The following is a 21,200-nucleotide window of genomic DNA, read 5'->3' as shown; positions in this document are numbered from 1 at the left end:
TAAAATTTTTTATAAAAAATGATATAGTAAGACAGTAACATTATATTAGCCCCGTGAGTTTGAAATTACAATTCAATGAAAATAAGATTTACGTTCAAAATATCAAAAGAAGAAAGAAGACAATTATAGTAGTTAGATGAAAGCAGAGAGGTGAGATAAGGGAATGATAACTCACATGAGAAGAATTATATTTCATTTTTTAAATATTTTTAATTTTAGTGGGAAATTAATGAAGAAGTATATTAATTTTAATATAATTATTTTTTTAAAAGCGCCTAGTAAAAGTGGTGGTAGGGATTATTCTCATTCTACGTTGTCTATTCAATTTAAGAAAACATCTTTTTCATGTGATTTCTGATATGCTATCCTTTTCAAGTTGTCTAGTAGGGCTAAAGTGCAATAAATGTAAATTAGGAGGGGAAAATAGAAAAAAACCAGACAGGGAAATACACAATGTGTTCGATGAGCTAATGTAGATCACAGAACAGAGCACCAAATTTCAAATCCAAAACCAAACAATGGAAACTGAACTAGCCAAACAAATCCTTCCTCTCTTCAGCCAATCCACAATTTATATAATCGAATTTCGCCGCCGAAATAATCCCAACCTCCACTAACCTCCACCAAAAAGACGACGCTCTAACTTACTTCTTTTTTCATTTCTTACCCCTTAACTTTTCCTTTTTGTCAATTTCACCACATACTTTCTGTTTGTTGCTCCAAAACACACAGACGTTAAACAGCTCTGTGATCCTCCCTCTCTCTCTGCCTTCTCTTCAACAAAATGCCTACTCTCCCCAAATCTCCGCCTTCGCCACCGTCTCCTCCCCCTCTTCTCCACCAGGATAACTCCGATGCCGAGCGCCGCCTCCGTGAGGCGGAGGAGCGGTTAAGGGAGGCGATAGAGGAGCTCCAACGCCGGCAGCGTAGAGTGGCTCGTGATGGTCCTTATCCGCCTTGTGATCATGCGCCTGACGAGTCGTGCGTGGCACACGCTATCGGCAATCTTTGCCAGACTTTCCTTCTCTCTTACGGCGTTAGAGTCGGTGTCGGAATCTTGCTTCGGGCTTTCAAGCTGGCTAAAAGACAGTCTTACTCATCTCTTCTTGATCTAAAGGTTTTCACTCATGGAAGTTTCGTGATTTTGCACTAGAATTTTGGTTACTTTGCTAATGATCCAACGCCTGAAAATCTAAAGGTGAATTTTTTGTTGGCAGCAACTTGTGTCGGAGAGAGATTTAATAGTGAGAGAAGAAGCATGTCGTGTAGGTTTATTATTTGGGGGATTCACGGGGTCTTATCATGCAATTAGATGTTTATTGAGAAAATTGAGAAGAAAAGAGACTCCATTTAATGCGTAAGTAGTTATATTTCAAACTTTTTAGCTTTATAATAAGATGATCCTATTCCTTATTTATGACATTGTTTAAGGGGATGATGTAGCAGCATTTTAGCAGGTTCGGTTGCAGGGTTGTCTGTTTTAGCATTAGATGATTCTAACCGGAGGCGCACTCTTGCTCTCTATCTTTTGGCAAGGGTGGCTCAGGTACCTTTACATTTTGGAATTGAACTAATAAAGTTTCAAGCTTTATTTTTTTTCTCTTTCTATGTTATTGTTTGATGCTTGTTGTCAGTGTGCATATAATTCTGCGAAATCCAAGAACAAATTTCACCTTTGGGGAAGCCATTGGAGGCACGGCGATTCTTTGCTCTTTGCTTTGGCATGTGCCCAGGTAGATCAGAGCCCATTGATATATTGAATTAAGTTATGCTTATGATTAAATGCCATACTTGTTATTTTACCTGCTATAGATTTGTTCATGTTTTTGACAATTGGAAGAATTGATCTTAAATAGAATTAGGGAGCAAGTGATTAAACAAAGTTGCATCTGATTGCTGTTCTTGGCTAAGAAACTTCTAAGAAGCTGCATATTAGTAACATAGCTCCATTGCCGGTCATGTCTTGTAGGATGGAGTGCTGGCTGGTCAAAATAGCATTGAGGATGTCATGATTAGAGTGCTAATATAAGGTGGCTTAGGTGCAAATAGGGAAAAGGGGGTTATATTTTGTGTAATGTTTGTTTGAATTGAAACAAGTAATTGGGTGTAAGTCACATGTATTTTTGTTGATTCCATGGCTCCATAAAGATGTACCTAAACCAGTGAGGAGTGTTGCAGTTCAGGTTGAAAGTTCTGCTAAGTCAGGGTAGGAATTAGGAGAGAAAGATTGCAAAATGAAGTAGGGATTTGTTGTATGATAAAAGTATCATCATGTTAGTATTTAGTAGCTTTGAGTAATTATGGATTTTGTTGAACTGACTTGATTGGATAAATGTACATTGTATGGTTCAAAGTATTTGAAAACCAAAAGGGGAAATACTATGATTTAATCTTTATTTTAAATGTGAAATGTCATATGAGAAATTTGGGGCTGTTTGCAGCCTGATATCAGACCTTAAAAACATGAAAGCTGAGGATGAATTGAACTGCCAAATTATGTATTTAGTTATTTCTATTTTTGGGTGATGTATATGTTGCCTGATTGACACTGCTAAGATCTATTACTCACCCGAGAAACTCCGTATTTTGCTTCTTCTTGTTTTTGGCAAGTGAAATAAATATTGCTACTTACAACAGTTTTGCACTTATTTGCTTATTTGGACTCCATCAACTTTCATGCCCATTTATCATTTCACTGATTGCCATTATTTTCTCGGGATATTTGAGTGGTAGCTCTCATTTCTTCCTTATTAACCTTTTCCAGGTTATGTATGCCTTTGTAATGCGTCCTGAGAGCTTGCCAAAATCATATCACGACTTTATTCAGAAGACAGGGCCAGTTGCACAGCCTGTATACAAGGCTGTGAGAGATAGCTGCAGAGGTGGCCCAGTAGACATTGCTTCATTATCAGCTTATTTATCTAGCAGAGGGAAACTAAATTCTGTGAAGCTGGAAGAGTTCCCTTCTATTATTCCTTGTAACATTATTCATCCAGACACAAATTCGTGTGTAACTCATAATGCCAATGCAGCATCAGCTACATTCAGGAAAACTTTTCCACTTTACTTCTCTTTGACTTTTGTGCCATATGTTGTTCTACACCTTCAGAAGGTAAATCTTTGACTCAAGCTAATTTCATTACTTTTGAGCTTTCCTTTTATTTGTTTTTCAATTGTGTCTAAATCAGAGGTCAATGATGTGCAAAGACACTCATTTAAGGTCTAACATTTATGTAGACATCACACTTTATATTTGTTTTGCCAAACCAGAACCATTAAGGGAATTGTGTGGTCGTGCTTAAGCAGGGTCTTGGGAAGGAAACTGAGGAAACATAATCACCTTTTAGCAAAATTCAATTTTAAATCTATGATGAACGAAACTATTTGTGGTTTTTTTTATTGTATTTAACTTCAATGATCCATGCCCAGATTCCATCTTTTTCTCTTGTTTTAATTTCAGAAAGGAATTTCTTATTGTATCCGTCTGGTTGTTAAAATATTCTTGAAGTTATTAACTTCCTCTGTTTTGTATTCAAAGGTTACACAAGCATCTCTGTGTATTGCTTCTTAGTTCATATAGATGGTTATTCAATTTATATGAGGCATACCATGGCCAACAACCTTTGATACTAACATGTGATAAACCATACTTTGTGTCCTTTGAGATGGATTTTTTATTTTGACTAGTGGATAATGGGGAATGGTTTTTTTTTGTTTCTATTTAGTCAAGCATGACGGTAATGTCTTACACCTGGGACTAATTTTATCTTTGTTTGCATATTTTTATATGATTGAAGTTCATGGAAGCACCTGCTCGTACATGTTGGCTTGCTTTTAGAGATGCAGTTCGCTCAACAACATTCTTATCTGCATTTGTTGGCATTTTTCAGGTGCTTATTTACTTGGTTTTATTTAAATTTTCTTTTTTAAGCTGGTGAATGTGTTCTTAGTATTTCATGGATGATGCAAGGGGGTGATATGTCTGCATAGAAAAGTTGCAATGGTAGACCACAAGCTTGTGTATTGGGTAGCAGGAGGAATGGCTGCCCTTTCTGTACTGCTGGAGAAAAAATCTAGACGTGCTGAACTCGCTTTGTATGTTATGCCACGAGCTGGAGATTCATTGTGGTATATTTTAATTAACCGCCACTTGCTTCCAGATGTTAAGAATGCAGAGGTATTTCTTTTGTTTACCATTGTACTCTGGATAAAACTCCCTGAAATTCTCTCAAGATTTGCCGACAACCTGTATTCAATTGAAAACTAGGTTTCTTTCTTTATTCTAGTGATTGCTTGCTTCTTTCCTGTACCAATCATTAGAAGAAGGCTACTGACTCAGTCAATGGTCCAGGATTTGGACTTTTATGTGTGGGGAAACATGAGTTTCTGAACTAACTCACTATACACAAATGACAAGTTCTACTAATAGTTGCATACAAAAGAATTACTGGCTTTCTGATGTTACAGGTTGCCCTATTTTGTGCATGCATGGGAGGAATAATGTACTACTTGGAATATGAACCAAGCACTATGTCTCCATTCCTAAGGAGTCTGATCCGTCGCTTCCTGGCAAGCAGAATAAGCAATCCAAGCCCTCCATCTAACCGAAATGCTTCCTACACATATTTGCAGACTCTTGATGCTATCAATCCACCAAAATTGCAGGAGAGCAAAGAGGCTAAAGCTTCGTCAACACAGAAATACAATCTTGAGTCTATTCCAGGGCTGTAAGTGTATTGTCGTGGCTCTTAGGCTACTGCTGCCAGAATCTCATCCCAACCATTCTTTTAAATTCAAATTATATATCAGTTATTAGAAGGCAGATGAGTTATTCTTAGTACAGTAGAATTTAACAAGGAGATCAATAATCTTTCATGCTTCAGATTATGGCCCATAGAAAAATGTTTTGTGACCCATACAAATATGTTGAGAGAGAATAGGATTTATTTTATCCAGATAGAGGGTTATATTTCCCCTTATGATTGTATTCTCCATCAGATCAACAGTTTTACTAGGAAGAGAGGCTGAAGCTTTTAAGCCATTCTGGGCTCTGGGAGGTTTTCTGCTTGTAAATAATATTTGCCCTTTTAACTATTCTCTACATGCTTTGATGCTTTGTCTTATTTTGTAATCTGAAATATTTATGATTTCTGGCTCTTCCTGCAAAAGACTCGTCTATAACAGTGATGTTAATGGATAGTAGTGAAATTGAAAAATTATAGCATTCAAATATAAGGTGTTGGCCTAAATACCCTTTAGCTGTACAAATCCAAAACTATATTAAAATTTTCATATACTGGAACGCCACTGGTCAGTTCAATTACATTAGTAATTTCGCAATTAGCATTATAAACACAAGGGTGACGGCAGGCAAACGACACTTGGCTGCACCATGGGCGTGAAGAAAAGTCTAGGAGCCATTAAAAGAGGCATGTTCCTTCTATCTACAAGAAAGTATTTCCCCCACACCAACTTATTCTTGCATCTTTTGTTCAAGAACCACATTCTCGCATAACTGTACAAGAAGCTCCATTAGTGTATGAGAATGGATACAAGATGGCTGGGGGCAGCTCAAACTGGAAACACAGATTATTTGCACCAATTACTTGTAGAAAATCCTCTCATCCTCAACAATATTGCATTATTCTCATCAGAAAATCCTCTTCATATTGCTTCCACTGCTGGACATGTTGACTTTGTCAAAGAGATTTTAAGGTTGAAGCCAGAATTTGCCGAAGAAATAAACCAATATGGGTTTAGTCCTATGCACATGGCTGCGGCCAACGGGCATGTTGAGATCGTCAGGGAGCTGGTGAAAGTTGATAGGGGACTGTGTCGTTTAGAGGGAAAAGATGAGAAGACTCCTCTTCATTGCGCAGCTATCAAAGGAAGGACTGACATAATTTCTGTAATTCTCTTGTCTTGTCCTGATTCTGTTGAAGATGTAACTGTTCAAGGAGAAACTGCTTTGCATCTGGCTGTTAAAAGCAGCCAATTTCAAGCAGTAAAGGTATTGGTGGATTGGATTAGAGAAATGAACAGGGAAGATATTTTGAGCCCCAAGGACGAGTTAGGCAACACAGTTCTGCACATTGCTGCCTGGAAAAAACAACGTCAGGCAAGTTTCAATTTTTTTGTTTTTCATTTTTTCCTGTGAATCCTAAGTGAAAGATCAGCGATCAGCGATCAGCGATCACCGTGACAAAACAGACCTGCTACTCTGATCAGCGATCACCATGACAAAACAGACAGCTGACTTTGGTGTTTTATATGTTATTTAAAATTTTTAATCTCCACCATATATCAAGATAAGTTAAATAAATAAATCTTAGGAAGACTTTAGATTGATTTGACTATATATTTACAGTTGGGATTTGTGAATTTAAGTGAAAGACCAAAAACTAACTTAAAATAAATAAAATTCATTGCAGGTGATGGATTTGCTTCTTGCTAATGGCACTAATAATGGAGGCATTGTGGAAGTGAATGCCTTAAACAACAGTGGCCTCACTGCCCTTGATTTGCTACTGATTTTCCCAAGTGAGGCAGGTGACACAGAAATGACAGAAATCCTTCGGCGTGCTGGAGCTATACCAGCGAAGGACATCAACCACTCTCCCATTTATTCATCTCAATCAGTCGATCATACCTCAATAAGCAACCCTACAAGGCCACAGACTTGTCACACACAACAGTCAAATAACTTGCTGGATTATTTCAAGTTTAAGAAGGGACGAGACTCTCCTAGTGAGACACGCGGTGTACTATTAGTCATCGCAGTTCTAGTAGCAACCGCAACCTTCCAAGTCGGAGTTAACCCTCCAGGAGGTGTTTGGCAAGACACGTTTATACCAGATCAAAATAACAGCAACAAACCCATTACCATAAAACCACATTATGCAGGAGATTCGATTTTGGCCACATCTAATCGAGTTGCATTTGCACTAATCGTTATTTTCAACTCTATAGGATTATCAGTCTCTCTTTTGATGATCAACATCCTCACAACTAGGTTCCCCTTGCAATTTGAGCTACAAATGTGCATAGTTGCAATCTATTCCACTTACAACACTGCATTAATAAGCATGTCACCAGATGAAATAAAGCTCTATGTCATATTGACCACTACAATCTTGTCTTCACTGACAACAGTCCTTATCAGTTTTATAAGACGGCATGCAAAAAAGGTTATAAAGTTTATTGTTGACAGGTTTAGTTGGTAAAATTAGTGGTTTGTGGTACATGTAAAACTATCTTTTGCCCGACCAAATGATCAGTCTTTGTTGATGCATTTTGAGGGCATTTTGTGTCAATTACTGTAACAGCTAGTGGTGGTAAAATCTCTGGTGCCTGCTTTCAAGGAATTCATTTTGTAACCGTTTGCTTGGCAGAAAATCCAGTTCAGAAGCAAATTCTCAAATGCTTTCTTTGTTCCTCATTGATCACCCCTCATACAGAGGGAACAACTGGTGTCTGAATCTCGATACACTTCTAACACAACTCAATAAGAAAATAATCACCAAATGTAAATGGCATGTAGGTGCCACTAATTGCAAACTGAATCTTGTCGACTTTTTATTATTCATCATAAAATTTACAAATTTTATATGTTTTATTACCAATCCTACAGTCAATGCCACTGAATTTACAAGTAAATATACGTTTCTGTACTGAACCCCCAATGCCTGGCCTCTTTATTTCTTCTTCAACCACTCTCTTTAAGGAATCACTTATGTCCCCCAATGCCCAAGCCAGTGATATATGAGGGCGTGGATCCTACAACAGTGCAATAACCTTTTGTGAGGGTTATAACTTAAACACAAACACATGCACAAGCATTCACTTCCTTTTTAATTGGCAGAAGAAAATGAGTATAATATCCTCACCTTATAAAATTCAGGAAGATTGTGGAGCTTATAAACCTCGTTAACAGATTGAATTTGCTTAGTAATCTGTAGAAGTTGACAGTTATATAGTAAGATTACAAGTTACAATAATTTGCAGATTAAAAAATTGAAACAATTTAAGCATAATAACAAGAGTAAATGAAGAGACCATGTCAAGCATGAAAAGGCTATCATACGGAATATGTTTATCCAGCATACCTCAGTCAATCCTCCTGTAACAACTTCTATTGAAAGGAAAGAGCGAGTCTGATCATCATTGACAAAAACCGCCCACTTACTAAAATCAATCCAATATCTGTTTGCAAAAAAGAATGTGCTATATTGGTATCTTTGCAATTTAATAAGATCAACCGAGAATGCGTAGGTAAGAGGCTATGGTTACAACTGACCTTTTCTGAAACTGAAGCCTCTGGTGAAGCATTGTAATCACGGAATCAATCTGATGCACTCTAATCGGAACAGTTCTTCCCAAACTAATGTGGAACTCTCTTCCTAATGCTACTTGTTCAAGCTTCTGATCATCCTTGCACAGAATGTCAAGTGGAACATCAGCATCCACAACATGAAGACCAGACACAAGGGATGATACCCTCTTCAAAAAGCGGACTATCTCCTTCTTTGATGCAGGCGGTATATAAACTGGAAGAACATAGTTTAATAATGCTCTAAGCGCAATGTTTAATAGCATTTCCACTGTACGAATAGAAAATAATCTAACTTCAAGAGTATAAAATCCTTTTTTGCTATTTTCTATAGACGAAAAAAATTGCAACATTTTGGGAAAAAACTGAGAGTAAAAACAAGAAAATTTGAGAGGTAGAAGAAGAAACCTGGGATGTAAACGTGCAAAGCATAGTTGCCTTCAACGTGGGGAAAGCTCCTCAGTCGGCTTGACTGGCCAGCTTGCAAGTAATCCAAGGCCCCTACATTGACAAATCGTCGAACACTTTATCAGCAATGGAAACACTCGAGAAAAATCCAGAAAAGAGTAACAAAATAAATTGGAATTAAAAGAACTCTGTGGCTACATACCGATAGAATTAGGAGGAGTGAGAAGTGATATAGGAGGAGGTGGCAAAGCTACAATTTCCGCTTGCGCATTTGAAATCGGGACAAGTTCGGTGGTTGCCGTTGTTGGAAGAGCAGTATCCGAGTCGGAATCTGATGATGCGTCGCCGTATGAGGCTATCAGAGCTTCCATTTTGTCTCTCCGGCTAGATGAAGTAAGAGGATAAGGACAGTAGCCGTCAATTTGAACCCCTGGAGTCAAACGACGACGTTAGACCACCAAATACAGGACCAAAGCCCAACCATCCAAATTCGGCCCATCGATTTGAAACTTTTGAAACGGTGTGCCTTTGGGAGGGAAAACAAAATAAAACTTCTCTTCTGCACTCTTGCGCCTTCAAAGGGTTTTCAATTTCATTTACCATTTGCCAGTCCACCTTATGCGTGGCTAAACTCAGGTCTGGAATCAATCCAGTGGCGATGCCGAAGGAAAATGGTTATGTGCCGAGTAAAGTCATCACGGCGGAGCAGAGAGCTCGAATTTCACATAACTTCAGAGCTGCAAAGGCACTCCTTTCTCGCAAACGGTGCCGTGACTCCACTCCTTTTCCCCCTCAATTGCCTATCAAGTAAGCACCTTATTTTGCCTTCTTTTATTTCGAACTTAATATCCAAATCTTTAGGAAATAATTTTTGCATTTTTAGGAAACATTGCAATTGCTATGGATAGTCGTTATACTCTGCTGTGTGTCAGTTCAAGCTAATTGATTTTGAATTTAATTACTAGGGATGCAGAGGGAATCGAATCAGCAGCTCAGGTTACTAGTATCAAGAGAGTTCCTCTTGCCGAGATGCCTATAAACACGCCTTCTCCTTTTCGTGCAAATAGCAATGAATCAACAGATGGTGAATTGTTTAGAAGTGTTTTGTCTATTGAAAAATCTGATCCTAGGACTAAATTAATCAGTGATATTTCTAGTTCAAGGACAGTTGCTGCTTCCTTAGGTGATGAATATTGTTTAGATTCTTTTAAAACCCCAATAAAGCATCCAAAATGCGTAGGTTCAAGTGATTATTTATGGACTCCTACTCTTCTAGATGATGATTTTGATGAATCCATTTTGAAAGAGATTGATGCTATATGTCAGCAGAATTCTTCTGCAAAAGAAGAAACCCAAAGCTCAAATAGCAGTCTTCCTGTGGAAAGTAAATACAATGAGGAAAATAGTGGTGATTTTGCTAGTTCAGAATCAATTACTGAAAATGAGGAGATAAGATCACAACGTGCTGTGGAATTTGGTTTTGATTTAGAATTTACAACTGAAGATAAAGATTCCCAGATAATTCAGCATGGCAATATGCCTGAAGAATACTCAAAGTACTTGCGGTCTTTGAATGATAGGCAACAAGAAGCAGCTCGTAGTGATATTTCCGTCCCTTTGATGATTGTTGCTGGTCCAGGAAGTGGAAAGGTCTCCCCGTGGCTACCCTCACACACATACCCACATAGATACTTGTATGCATGTGCACTTGAGGGTTGCACACAAACACAAGATCAAAAGTGTTTTATCTTAATTTTTGGTTAGTAAATCACATTGTTTTTCCATTTCATGGTTAGAGCTGAATTTTCTGTTTTTGATGCTAGACTTCCACAATGGTTGGGCGTGTTCTGATGCTGCTCAGTGAGGTATTGTGCATTTTTAGCTGCAAATAATGTTTGCAGCATTCATATGCTAATATCTTTGCTTCACATATTGCGTTTTCATTTTCTCGTAAAATCTAAATAAAATATTCTTATCCTTCCTTCTTGGTTCTCCACTCAAAGCTAGTTGATAATGAAAACTAATTGGGTTTTCTATCTACTTTTCTTATTGGCGTTGCTAATATATGTTTTTCTCTGCTTGTTTATTATTTATATTTACTTTTCTTTTTCTTCTCTATATGGAACATGGTCAGGGCATTAGTCCAACAAACATTCTAGCAATGACTTTCACCACTGCTGCAGCTTCTGAGATGAGAGATCGGATTGGAGCAGTGGCTGGGAAGGCAATAGCTAAAGAGCTCACAATCAGCACATTCCATTCATTTTCTCTGCAACTTTGCCGTTCACATGCAGAGAAGTATGCTCATTCTGAGACTGTAAACATTTACATGTATTTTCTGCGTTCTATTCCTTTGCCAACTCAATGAGAAATCAATTAGTGTCTGCTAGCACTCAGAAACCATGGCAGGTCATCCTAACTATTACAAGAATATATAAACATTACCATCTACTGTTGTAGATACTTGGTTTAAGTTTAAAATTCTTAAGCACCTGTGGTTTTTGCATATTGTAATTGTTGAAGTTTTTGGTTGTCTTACATGGTTCTGGGCCTTCAAGGCTTCTATAATTCTTTTAAGATCATGAGAAATTTATGGCTCATGTTATAGGTTAGGGCGCACAGCAGAATTCTTAATATATGGGCATGGGCACCAGAGAAGAGCAATCATTGAGGCTGTGCGCCTATTAGAAAAGGAAAAGACTGGTGTACAAAATCATGATGCCTGCAAACTTGCTGAAGTTTCTAATGGTATAACGTCTCCAGAGTATTTCAAGGATAAGTCGAAAAAATGGCAAAAGTTTGTGACTCAGGTTAGTGAGAATGAACTTACTTATTCTACATTGCGAAATGCTGTGGTTTACGCATCTTATAGAGTTCTGGTTTGATCTGTTCTTCCCTTTTTAAATTTACAGTCCCCACCCCCATTTGAAACTTTTATTTGCTGGAATTCAGCTAAATGGCTCGCTACATTCTTAGTTCTTGTACAGTTTGTTGAGTTGAAAATTTGTCCTTGTTCCTTGTAAATTGATCACACAAATAAATTGTTCTTTGATGATGTACGAGGGAGAGGTTACCCCTTAGATGTGTTTTTTTTTCTTTTAACTTTCGTCAAGCATTTATCTTCATTGTGTGCCAGAGATAACAACTATTCCTTATTTCTGACTGGCTAAAATCACTCGTTGTTTCGAAATAGCAGAACTATTTAGGTTCTGATTTGATGCCTGCTTGTTTCTGATAGGACATAGTGTATGAGTATGACAGTAAGGCCTATTCTACAACCACCGTCATGGATAATATTTTCAACCACTGCATTCTCTTCACCGTTACACTGAAATACTATTTATCTGTTCTCTGCATCATTCATTCATTTGCTCCATTTCAGGCTAAAGCTTCGGGAAAGACACCTGCAGATTGCCATAAAATGGGCGACAGTATGGGAGTAAGAATGAATTTCAGGTTCTGATATCATTTTGGTATTCTCGGTTTCATATCTTTAATTCTTTTACTATCTCCATATCAGGCTTCAATACTGGGGAACTACAACAACATATTGGAATCTTGTAATGCGCTGGATTACCATGACTTGGTCATCTGCTCTGTGAAGTTGCTCACTGATTACCCTGATGGTGAATATTATCCAAGTATATTCAATCAATTTATGCCACTTCTCATTATGAGTTAACAATTTTATTTGTATCCAATTCAGTATTCAAGGAGTGCCAGAATTCATGGAAAGCCATCGTGATAGATGAGTTTCAGGACACAAGTGCAATGCAATACAATCTTTTACGACTTCTTGCATCCCATAATCATTTAACTATTGTTGGTGATGATGATCAGGTCTATATTTTATTTTCTATGACCTTCCATTGCAGAAAGTTTACTTTTTATTTTTTATGGTTCTTTTTGGTGGACCCAATACCAAAGATTACTTCATTATTTATTAAAGAAACTTCAACAAATTTTCTGCAGTCAATATTCAGTTTCAACGGAGCTGATATGTCAGGGTTTGATTCATTTCGTCTAGATTTTCCAAATTATAAAGAGGTCTGCACCGTCCTTTGGCTATTGCAGATTAAATTTTTATGGTGGTTTTCTTGATTATGTAATAAAGGAGTACATCCGTAATCTCACAATTGTTTTCTGGAGTGTTGATAACATCATGTCGTTTAGGTTATTGAAACTTTTTACACCATTGTAATTTAGATTAGACTCAACCAAAACTATCGATCCACGCGCTTTATTGTTGAGGCGGCGTCTTCTCTTATTCAAAATAATATGAAGCGATGCGGTTTCAAGGATGTTGTTACTGATAATTCTTCTGGATCTAAGGTATTTGATACTGCTAAAGTAACTTATCATTCTTTTCCTCTCTTTTTACTGTTTCTAGTTGGTAACTTAATATGTGCATGGTTTGACTCGCATATTACAGATAACCATCAAGGAATGTCAGAATGACCATGCACAATGTTCATTTGTTGTTGATAAGATCTTGGAAATGTCATCCAATGGACCTCCTGCTAAACCGTCTTATGGCAGCATTGCCATACTATACCGGAGGCAGGTCAAGCCTCATAATCATATCTTTTAACTGCACAATAAATCATTAATCACCTGCGGATCAATAAAGGTTTCATTTTTCTAAACAACAGGTGTCAGGAAAAGTCTTCCAGGTAGCATTTCGTGACAGAAAAATACCCTTTAATGTTCATGGTGTCGCCTTCTACAGGAAAAAGGTTCGACCTTAATTTCTTTCCCTCCAATTTTAGTAACAGTAGTAATCCCAGCAGTGTCAATAAAGGAAATTGTTACCATGTTCTGATGAAATAATGATGTTGATTTAGATTGAAATTGTATTTTCATCACCAATTGCAGTAAGGCTGTAAACGAGCCGAGGTCTTGTTTATCTGCTAACTTGCTGTCTGACTTTAATTTTAAGAGCATTTGCAGGCGTAATGGGACTTGACGAATGGCCTATAATGCCTGGAATGTTCTTCAGAAGTCAGTTTTTGTTTGATCGTTCGGGCAAAAACAACTGTAGTATTGCGTCCACACTTTTTCTAATTAGTGCACAACTAAGTCTATCGATTGATGGTTGCTTTAACATGCATGCCAATAAAACTAAAACTAAGTTAGTGGCCAATCTGATGAGCACTAATTTGTTTTAGGTAGTTAAGGCCATTATTGCCATGCTTAAGACAACATTGCCAGGCTGTGATGATGGCCCTTATCGTCAAGTTTTCAAGGCTATGCTTCCATTTGAGAAGGATGAAAGAAAGAGGGTATGTGCTATTTTATTTTTTGTACCACTTATGTATGTGATTGTTGATTTGTTAGTTTGTGTAAGGCTATTTTACTAAAATCTCTCTTTCTGTTTACAGGTTATTGACCATATTGACAAAATCTCGACTGTTAGAAAATGCGGCTTCATATCTGCTGCAAATGACATTTTTAGTGCAAAGATTTCTGGTACCTTCAAGAGGTTTTTGCTACTCAAAATTTTCTCAACTATCTTCCATGGAACTAATTGATCTCAATTGAGTCTAAAATTATTTTGTCAACGTTCGATAAAAGAGAGTAAACTAACAAGTTTCATTTGACAATTGAAATTTTCAATTTTACAATTATTACTTTTTTTGAATGCAAAAATTCTAAATTTTTGAACATCAGAGGTTTGCTAATCTGAAATATGAGAGTTTATCTCATTATTTTAGTAGCATTTTTCTATAGAAAAGGAAAAAGGACATCGTTGTTGGTTATTTCATAAGTTCATTACAATGCAAGCTACTTGAGCATGAGAATGTCAATCTCTCGCTTAATGTGTTTCATATTTTCTTACCCTTGAACCCTGTTATTGACTACAGGAGTCAAATCAACCAAGGACGCAAAGTGTTGATGACACTAGAAATGATATCAAAACTTGTCCGCAAGGTAAATATACAAGATGCCTTCAAAAATTTTGGATTTGTTTTATGTTTTGGAATATTGATTCTCTATTGCTGAAAAGGTTTTAAAATGCTGGACACTAAAGGATTGAACCATAGTTTATTTTGACCTCATTTTAGTTAACCATCCAAAACCTTGTAACTTGCTTTGTTATATGAAACCTTGACTCAAGAAAGGTGCTTTTCATTTTCTCCAAGCTGTAGGATTTTTTAGTAGCCAGACAGTGACGGTATGGCTTTGGACAGTTTGAAACAAATTTGAAAACCAAACTGTAAATTACAAATTTGCAATTTGTATATTCTTCAAATTGAACTAATTTGTTTGACATAAAACCAAACTAAAACGATACGGTTTAGTCTGGATTTCTAAAACGGATTGGAAAAATAGATTTTATTTAAATAAAATATTCTTATAGTTCTCTTTTTTTTTTTTTTTTGCCAATTTCAATCATTTTTTAAAATAAAATTCATTATTTATATCATTCAAATTAAATGAATTGTTAGGTTTTAAGTTCTGATTCAAATGAATAACATCAATTATATTTATGATGGTCATTCAGAGTACAAACCCAGAAGAAAATCATTCGATATATCTTAATGAATGTCAAATTTTTTATAAAATTTAAAAACCAAACTGTTCTTTTCCAAGAGTCCAACCAAAGTTAATTGTTTAATTCAATTTGGTTCATTTAGTTTAACGCTTTGTCCTGGATTTCCTAAATACGGCTCTTTACTGTTGTTCAAACTGTGGGAATTTATTTCATCAAATCCTATAAATGAGTTAATCTAACTCATGGATGTTCACAGGAACAGTCACTTTCAGCAGTCATAACTTCAGTGGCAAATATAGTACCTCAGGTTTGTTTCTTCTCCTGCTTTTTAAGTCATTTGCTGTGTGAGTTCATAGATTTGCAAGTACTCTTGGAATTTGGATGGTGATAATTGAACATGAGTGTTGTTTATTTGGTAGCACTTTAGAAGCATAAGCCATTCATTTTAGTTGTAATATGGATGTTTAACTGATCTATGCCGTAACATTACAATGAGCTCGTAACTTCTCTGGTTCGGTCACCTTTTTTTTCTCATTGTAATACATTAAAATGTTGATTTGTTACTAACATATACCTTTTAATCTTAGAAATACCTTCTTGATCAGCGAGCCATAGTTGATGTTGATGGAGGGAAACTGTTGAATGAGGACAATGACCTCAGATCTGTAAGTATTTTCTGCTGACCCAGTAATCTAGTTCGTAAGTGTATCTTATTTATTTGTAATAACTAGGGATGGAAACAGATCGATGCTCGCTTAAAATGCTCTATCCAAATCCGCTTACAAATTAGGTATCCGAACTAGTTAAAAATTCATTTTTACTGCTCGAATCCGCCCTAAACCCAATTATAATTATCTGTTTAAAAATTCGAACCATTTAAATACCCATTTTGCATTAAAAATGTTTTTTATTTTAATTTACATTAAAAAGCAAATAAAAATTATTAAATCATTTATATTCACTTAATAAAAAATATAATAAAAATATTAAATATAATTATAGCATTAACTATAACTAAAAAAGTGTGTATATGTGATTTTTTATTGTAAAAAAATAATTATTTCAAATATTTTTTGAATATTTATTAAATAGGTAAAGAATAGTGGAAACTTGAGTCTTTGAATCCGAACTCGACTCGAACCCAGTACAGATAGTAAAAATTCTGTCCGAATCCGTCCTAACCCGTTTATTTACTACCTAAACCCATTAAAATCTGATAGGGTACCTGCCTTGTTGGGAAAATTTATCATCCCTAATAATAACATATAGTCCTTATAAGGATACTGGCTAAACAGAATTATTATCAAAATATAAAATGCGATTAGAATACAAGTATTAAAACTTAATGCATTCTCAAAAAAATAAAAAATAAATACATTAAAATAATTTACAAATAGAAGTGCAAATTTTTTATCTTTGTTTTTTTGGCTTAAATTTATATTCTTTGCTAGTGGAATTCTAAGGTTTATGATGACTGTACAAGGGCAGCCATGTTGCGTTCGACTGTGTGTTTCTACTGGCAGTTTGAACCCATTAAAATGCTTTGCAGGTGCTTCAGTACTTATTGGATGACGTGTCTGATTTTTTATCAATGCAATATGCTGTAAAAGAAGAGGTTGGAGAAAAAGAAGAGAAAGGTTGTCTTCATTTACTGAAAACTTTTACTGACTACGTAGCAGAGCGTGAAAAAGAAAATTTTCATTCTCGGAGACATGATAATGAAAACTCTGTTACCTTAACTACCATTCATCAGGTTGTCTCCATATTCGATAATCCTCCTTAACCTTATGAATGGAGTTTTGCTAATTCACCTTAAATTTCCTTTAATCTTGTTCTTTTTCTTCGTGCAGTCTAAAGGTTTAGAGTGGGATATTGTTTTCATTGTAAAGGTAATCGCCTGCTTCATTACTTCTTCTCAGTGAACCTGGCTATGTTTTCTTTCCATTATGACATCTATTTTCAAGCATGAGCGCTTCCCTAGATCATTAGTATAACAAATACCATAATACTTACAATGATGCCTTGTGAAGCGATTCATTCTCAATCTCTTGCCTTCTATGCTTGGACCAATGCAGGCAAATGAATCTGAGATTCCTTTGTTGCATGAGTTCAATGGCACTACAAGGGAAAATGGGACCTCAATTGAAGTAAACTTTTTCTTGCACTAAGAATTTTATCCTGTTGCTTCAATATAAATTATTTTATTATGGTGCTGTGCTAATCACCATCATTATGAATCTTTAGGAGGAAAGACGTCTATTATACGTGGCAATGACTCGTGCTCGAAAAAAACTATTCATTTTGTATGTCATGATGGATTCAAATTGGCAGGTTTAATCTTTCATATATTGACTGTACTGGTTTCTTCTTTTACTGCCACTTTTAATTAACAAAGCAAGTCAATACAGATGCTTCAACCATCACGGTTTCTCAAGGAGATTCCAGATTACCTTCGGGACATTCAGGTGCATTTTGCTGGTTTTATTCTTAAGTTGTTCCAATCTCCGCATCACCCCCTATTGGGATGGAAAAAGTCTACTTGTATTTGGTTGATGGCATGCTTGTACAACTTTTTTTGGGGGGGTGGGGGTTTTCTTTCAAAACTGGCTGAACAGGATTGTTGTTACTGCTAATTGTTTGGTTGCTGCTCATTTGATTGATCAGAGGACATTGTGAAAAATATCTCTCTTGAAAATCCTTTTCCATGCATTCACGGGATTAGATTAGGTCAAGTTTTTTAGTGTTTTTTTTTTGTTATTCATTCATTTTTTTCTGAATCAGCATATTAAGTAATGCATCCTCATGTTTTGCACTTCTTTGAAATTTGGACCCAATCCAACTGATAACAGGCCGAAGTATGTGTACAAGATTTGCAAACAAAACCTCAAGATATTCCAAAAGGATCTGTCTACTTTACCACTAATTTACCAAGAGAAAAGCAACCTTCTGACGTGGATATGGAGCCTAATGAGTTCCTGAACATTGGAATCAATAGTGCCTCAGATGAATCAACTGGGCCAGTAGATACTTGCATTGGAAATATTTTCTTAAAAAGGCATCCTTCAAATTTTGATGGTCATTTGAAGTTGTTTTCATATAGTGCTTGTGGCACAGAAAATAGCTTTAACTGTTTCCTTTTGCTGTTATACAGATTTACTGTGGAGGACAGATCAGTTGTTTCCCACTTATTCCATCATTGGGCTAAGAAGAGAGCATTCCAAAACCCTAAGAGGCTACTTGACAAGGTGACTTTTGACACTTTAATGATTTTTACCAGCTCTGGATAGTTTGAAGTTGTGGTTTAGATTTCAAAGCGAGGTGTGCCATGAGGGTTTGATTCTAATTCTAGGTGTTGTGCTCATCATGGTAGTTCCTCAGTGCATCTGTGTGTATATAGAAGTATGGACATTCAGATTCAGGCATTATATCAAATCCAAAATATTCTCCTTCATTCTTTTTTGGTTATTTGAACACACTCGAACTTTGTTGAGATTTTCCGAATAAAAAGAAGACAAAAGGGTAGATTTTTTCAGTGGAGTTTGCAAGTGAATCTTAGTTGGATCAGCAACTATTTCTCGGGTGATACCTATTTATGTGACTTTTCCCATATACACATGCGAAATTTTGAATCAGATCAAGCATTAATATTTCATTAGATGTTATTAAATATTAACCCTCTTAGAGCCTACTTGGGGTTGTGATTGAACTGCTTTTTCAGAATAGCATTATTTTAGGTGCTGTTGAGAAGTAGTTTCATACTACTGTTTAACTGGTTTGTAGTTTTTATAACTAGTGTATTTGAAATTCACTTTGAAAATAAATTTGTGACCTAGATTAATATTTTTAAAGTGCTTTCTCCGAACTAACAGCCAAACAACAATGTCGAACCCACCCTTAGTATCATTTGAATGGCTTTCTCTTTTATTTACTTTTTGTAAGGAAACTGCTTCTTCCCAGGTCAGAATTTTTTTTTTTTTCATCACTGTTGCAATTTAGTATAGTAATATAATCCTTTAGCAAAGGCAGTTTGAAGATTGGGTATGGTCTAACCTTTCCTTTGGAAAATAAAGTTGACCAAGTTGTAAAATAAACAAGTGTCCTCTGTTGTTTCTCTTGTTTTAGATAGCTTTTCTTGTACATTTCACGTTTAGGTCGGTGTAGTTGTTTCGATTTTCATGTTAATTTTATTTCATTTACATTACAGGTTGGCTTTGTTGTTGATGAACGACTAAGAAACAAGAAAAACAAGCACAAGGTGATAAAACTTGTCCACTTTCATTCGATAATGTGTTTATATTTCTTATCTTATTTTTTTTCCCTTGAACTATGATTTTGTCATTGTGTTGTGTGTAATTGTTATGACAAATTTTAGCAACACATAACTCAAAAAGTTACTTCTCATTCATATTTGGGAAAGTAAATGGGTAATCTAATGGATTCAGAATTCCAGTTGCTGAGATGATGTGTGCTCGCATTTTAAAAGCGCTGCTTCTATTGGCAGTTATGAGTGTATTCAAGATCGAATGTGTTTTTTCCTTTTTTGCATTGTTGACAGGGGGCCTAGGACTCTTGGATAACTTACCCAACTGGCCAACAATTTGGATTATGGGTTCAGAACTGCATTATGATGTTCCTGCTGCTTTGATGACTTCTATCTGTTATGAAATTGAATTGTATCGTACTTCCAATATTTGTACACTCATAATTCCAATATTTACTCGGTTACTATACCTGTTATAATCTATACAAACGTTTGCGTAATCTTTATCTATTGATAGGATCATCATTCCTGCATAACTTTTCAGGATGTTTTGCGTTCATTAAAGGCATGCTTGAGCTGTGATGAAGCATTTCAATACGCAGAACATGTAAGCGTTATGCAATTTTTTCACAATTGTTGCTGATTTCGAGAAATAACTCCCTGTTAGAATCAAATGAAGAATAGTTAGATAGATAATTTTTTTGGACCATATGCAGGTTTTATTCACTTTGTTAGTTATTTGTCTGATAGATACTGAGATGGGAGCAAATTCCTGCTGATGAACGTGCCCATTTGATGCGAGAAAAACAGGTTTATTTCAGCTCATATCTTTGCTATTCTATTCTTATCTTCTATTTTGAATCTTTTAATGGCATTTTTAGTTTGGATGCTAAAAGTTCTAAGCACAAAAATATGGTTGTGAGAAAGTAATTGCAACTCTAAACCAAGGCCATTTCCATGCTGTTGACATCATCTACGCTTAGTAAATTAGTGATTCTCAAAGGAATGTACTCTGTGGATTACCATGTTGTTTCACAGCTTTTAGCCATAATTTGAATAAAGTAATAATATGTTAAAGGTAACATTACCTGATAAAACTAATTTAAGCCAAGTACTGTCTAGGTGATGTTGCTGGACGACATAATCTTTTTACTTGTTTCAGTGGTAGATTTTTCTGTTTAGTGTATGATAACCTTGTATCAACTACCAAGAACACCAATGATGTAATTTATTTTATTTCTCATTTCAGGAGCATTTCCAGAAACTAAGGATCGAAAATTCAATGGGCAATTCTGCGCCAACGTCCAAACAGGTAATTATAATAGATTGGATGAACAAGTTAGATCAATATACAGGGTGTGACTTTTTGCATATGTACAACTTCTCAGTTAAACTACTTGAGAATGAAAATCTTGTACGATGGCAGATTGGGTATCTACAAAATTTGGGATGCACTGTGGTTCCCACGTCGCGTCTTCATGCCTCTCGTTTGATCGAGCAATATAAATCGTTGTGACTAAAGGTTCTGATCTGAAGATTGTAAACAAACGGTGACATGATCATTTAATATAATTTAAGTTACATTAGACATCCAGTAAATTATAACAATGTCTTTTTTGAATTCTGTCGAATTTTCTTGACAATTATTACCGCGGAAATGGAAAATGAAAACGTGGCAGGTTGCCACTGCATGAGAAAGTAGGGGA

The 21,200-nt window shown here is 35.9% G+C and overlaps 4 protein-coding genes across 12 annotated transcripts; 3 read left to right on the top strand and 1 right to left on the bottom strand.

Annotated features, from left to right (window-relative positions):
• Nucleotides 1-401: 401 nt before the first annotated feature.
• LOC105648671 (Mitochondrial import inner membrane translocase subunit Tim17/Tim22/Tim23 family protein) lies at nucleotides 402-5,168 on the top strand. Its single transcript, XM_012235135.4, has 8 exons — nucleotides 402-1,117; nucleotides 1,218-1,357; nucleotides 1,447-1,546; nucleotides 1,635-1,733; nucleotides 2,765-3,112; nucleotides 3,798-3,890; nucleotides 3,971-4,177; nucleotides 4,468-5,168. Exons 1-8 carry the CDS (start codon nucleotides 785-787, stop codon nucleotides 4,729-4,731), a joined length of 1,584 nt encoding a protein of 527 aa, XP_012090525.1. The 5' UTR covers nucleotides 402-784; the 3' UTR covers nucleotides 4,732-5,168.
• A 139-nt stretch (nucleotides 5,169-5,307) lies between these two features.
• Nucleotides 5,308-7,420, top strand: LOC105648883 (Ankyrin repeat family protein). The gene is made up of 2 exons (XM_012235385.4): nucleotides 5,308-6,118; nucleotides 6,432-7,420. The coding sequence occupies exons 1-2, from the start codon at nucleotides 5,540-5,542 to the stop codon at nucleotides 7,221-7,223; spliced, it is 1,371 nt and encodes a 456-aa protein (XP_012090775.2). The 5' UTR covers nucleotides 5,308-5,539; the 3' UTR covers nucleotides 7,224-7,420.
• Nucleotides 7,421-7,550: 130 nt separating this feature from the next.
• Nucleotides 7,551-9,156, bottom strand: LOC105648669 (U6 snRNA phosphodiesterase-like protein). Its single transcript, XM_012235134.4, has 6 exons — nucleotides 8,940-9,156; nucleotides 8,738-8,830; nucleotides 8,297-8,546; nucleotides 8,106-8,202; nucleotides 7,887-7,952; nucleotides 7,551-7,776 (listed from the first exon to the last, which is right to left on the bottom strand). Exons 1-6 carry the CDS (start codon nucleotides 9,106-9,108, stop codon nucleotides 7,579-7,581), a joined length of 873 nt encoding a protein of 290 aa, XP_012090524.1. The 5' UTR covers nucleotides 9,109-9,156; the 3' UTR covers nucleotides 7,551-7,578.
• Nucleotides 9,157-9,277: 121 nt separating this feature from the next.
• SRS2 (P-loop containing nucleoside triphosphate hydrolases superfamily protein) lies at nucleotides 9,278-21,192 on the top strand. Of its 9 annotated transcripts, none has more exons than XR_002286041.3 (29): nucleotides 9,278-9,544; nucleotides 9,703-10,387; nucleotides 10,561-10,602; nucleotides 10,872-11,035; nucleotides 11,346-11,547; nucleotides 12,120-12,176; nucleotides 12,258-12,363; nucleotides 12,444-12,577; nucleotides 12,710-12,784; nucleotides 12,944-13,069; nucleotides 13,170-13,301; nucleotides 13,390-13,473; nucleotides 13,906-14,019; nucleotides 14,119-14,219; nucleotides 14,602-14,668; nucleotides 15,490-15,540; nucleotides 15,821-15,898; nucleotides 16,783-16,986; nucleotides 17,084-17,122; nucleotides 17,309-17,380; nucleotides 17,478-17,564; nucleotides 17,642-17,698; nucleotides 18,083-18,288; nucleotides 18,385-18,478; nucleotides 19,438-19,488; nucleotides 20,039-20,101; nucleotides 20,211-20,304; nucleotides 20,744-20,806; nucleotides 20,921-21,084. XR_002286041.3 is itself a non-coding variant. In XM_012235132.4 (29 exons), exons 1-29 carry the CDS (start codon nucleotides 9,396-9,398, stop codon nucleotides 21,008-21,010), a joined length of 3,453 nt encoding a protein of 1,150 aa, XP_012090522.1. In that variant the 5' UTR covers nucleotides 9,278-9,395; the 3' UTR covers nucleotides 21,011-21,192. The 9 variants fall into 9 exon arrangements, 4 of the variants coding, with proteins under 4 accessions (XP_012090522.1, XP_020540795.1, XP_020540796.1 ...); XR_002286042.3 differs by having other exon boundaries at nucleotides 20,883-20,957; XM_012235132.4 differs by having other exon boundaries at nucleotides 20,245-20,304; nucleotides 20,921-21,192.
• The last annotated feature ends 8 nt before the right edge of the window (nucleotides 21,193-21,200 follow it).

Source organism: Jatropha curcas, chromosome 10 (assembly GCF_041381405.1).
Source record: "Jatropha curcas cultivar XTBG-Jc1 chromosome 10, XTBG_Jcur_1.0, whole genome shotgun sequence".
NCBI lineage: Eukaryota > Viridiplantae > Streptophyta > Magnoliopsida > Malpighiales > Euphorbiaceae > Jatropha > Jatropha curcas.
The sequence above is the reverse complement of the archived record's forward strand: the minus strand, read 5'-3'. Positions and strand labels throughout refer to the sequence as shown.

Excerpts from the sequence above, each read along its gene's own strand:
- LOC105648671 (XM_012235135.4), top strand. The coding sequence starts at position 785 with ATGCCTACTCTCCCCAAATCTCCGCCTTCGCCACCGTCTCCTCCCCCT. Across the intron at positions 1,358-1,446 it reads AAAGAGACTCCATTTAATGC|CATTTTAGCAGGTTCGGTTG; the intron begins GTAAGTAGTTAT and ends ATGATGTAGCAG. Across the intron at positions 3,891-3,970 it reads CATTTGTTGGCATTTTTCAG|GGGGTGATATGTCTGCATAG; the intron begins GTGCTTATTTAC and ends GGATGATGCAAG.
- LOC105648883 (XM_012235385.4), top strand. The coding sequence starts at position 5,540 with ATGAGAATGGATACAAGATGGCTGGGGGCAGCTCAAACTGGAAACACA. Across the intron at positions 6,119-6,431 it reads CCTGGAAAAAACAACGTCAG|GTGATGGATTTGCTTCTTGC; the intron begins GCAAGTTTCAAT and ends AATTCATTGCAG.
- LOC105648669 (XM_012235134.4), bottom strand. The coding sequence starts at position 9,108 with ATGGAAGCTCTGATAGCCTCATACGGCGACGCATCATCAGATTCCGAC. Across the intron at positions 8,831-8,939 it reads CACTCCTCCTAATTCTATCG|GGGCCTTGGATTACTTGCAA; the intron begins GTATGTAGCCAC and ends TTGTCAATGTAG. Across the intron at positions 7,953-8,105 it reads TTACAGGAGGATTGACTGAG|ATTACTAAGCAAATTCAATC; the intron begins GTATGCTGGATA and ends CAACTTCTACAG.
- SRS2 (XM_020685136.3), top strand. The coding sequence starts at position 9,396 with ATGCCGAAGGAAAATGGTTATGTGCCGAGTAAAGTCATCACGGCGGAG. Across the intron at positions 11,036-11,345 it reads TGCCGTTCACATGCAGAGAA|GTTAGGGCGCACAGCAGAAT; the intron begins GTATGCTCATTC and ends CTCATGTTATAG. Across the intron at positions 15,899-16,782 it reads AGGACAATGACCTCAGATCT|GTGCTTCAGTACTTATTGGA; the intron begins GTAAGTATTTTC and ends AATGCTTTGCAG.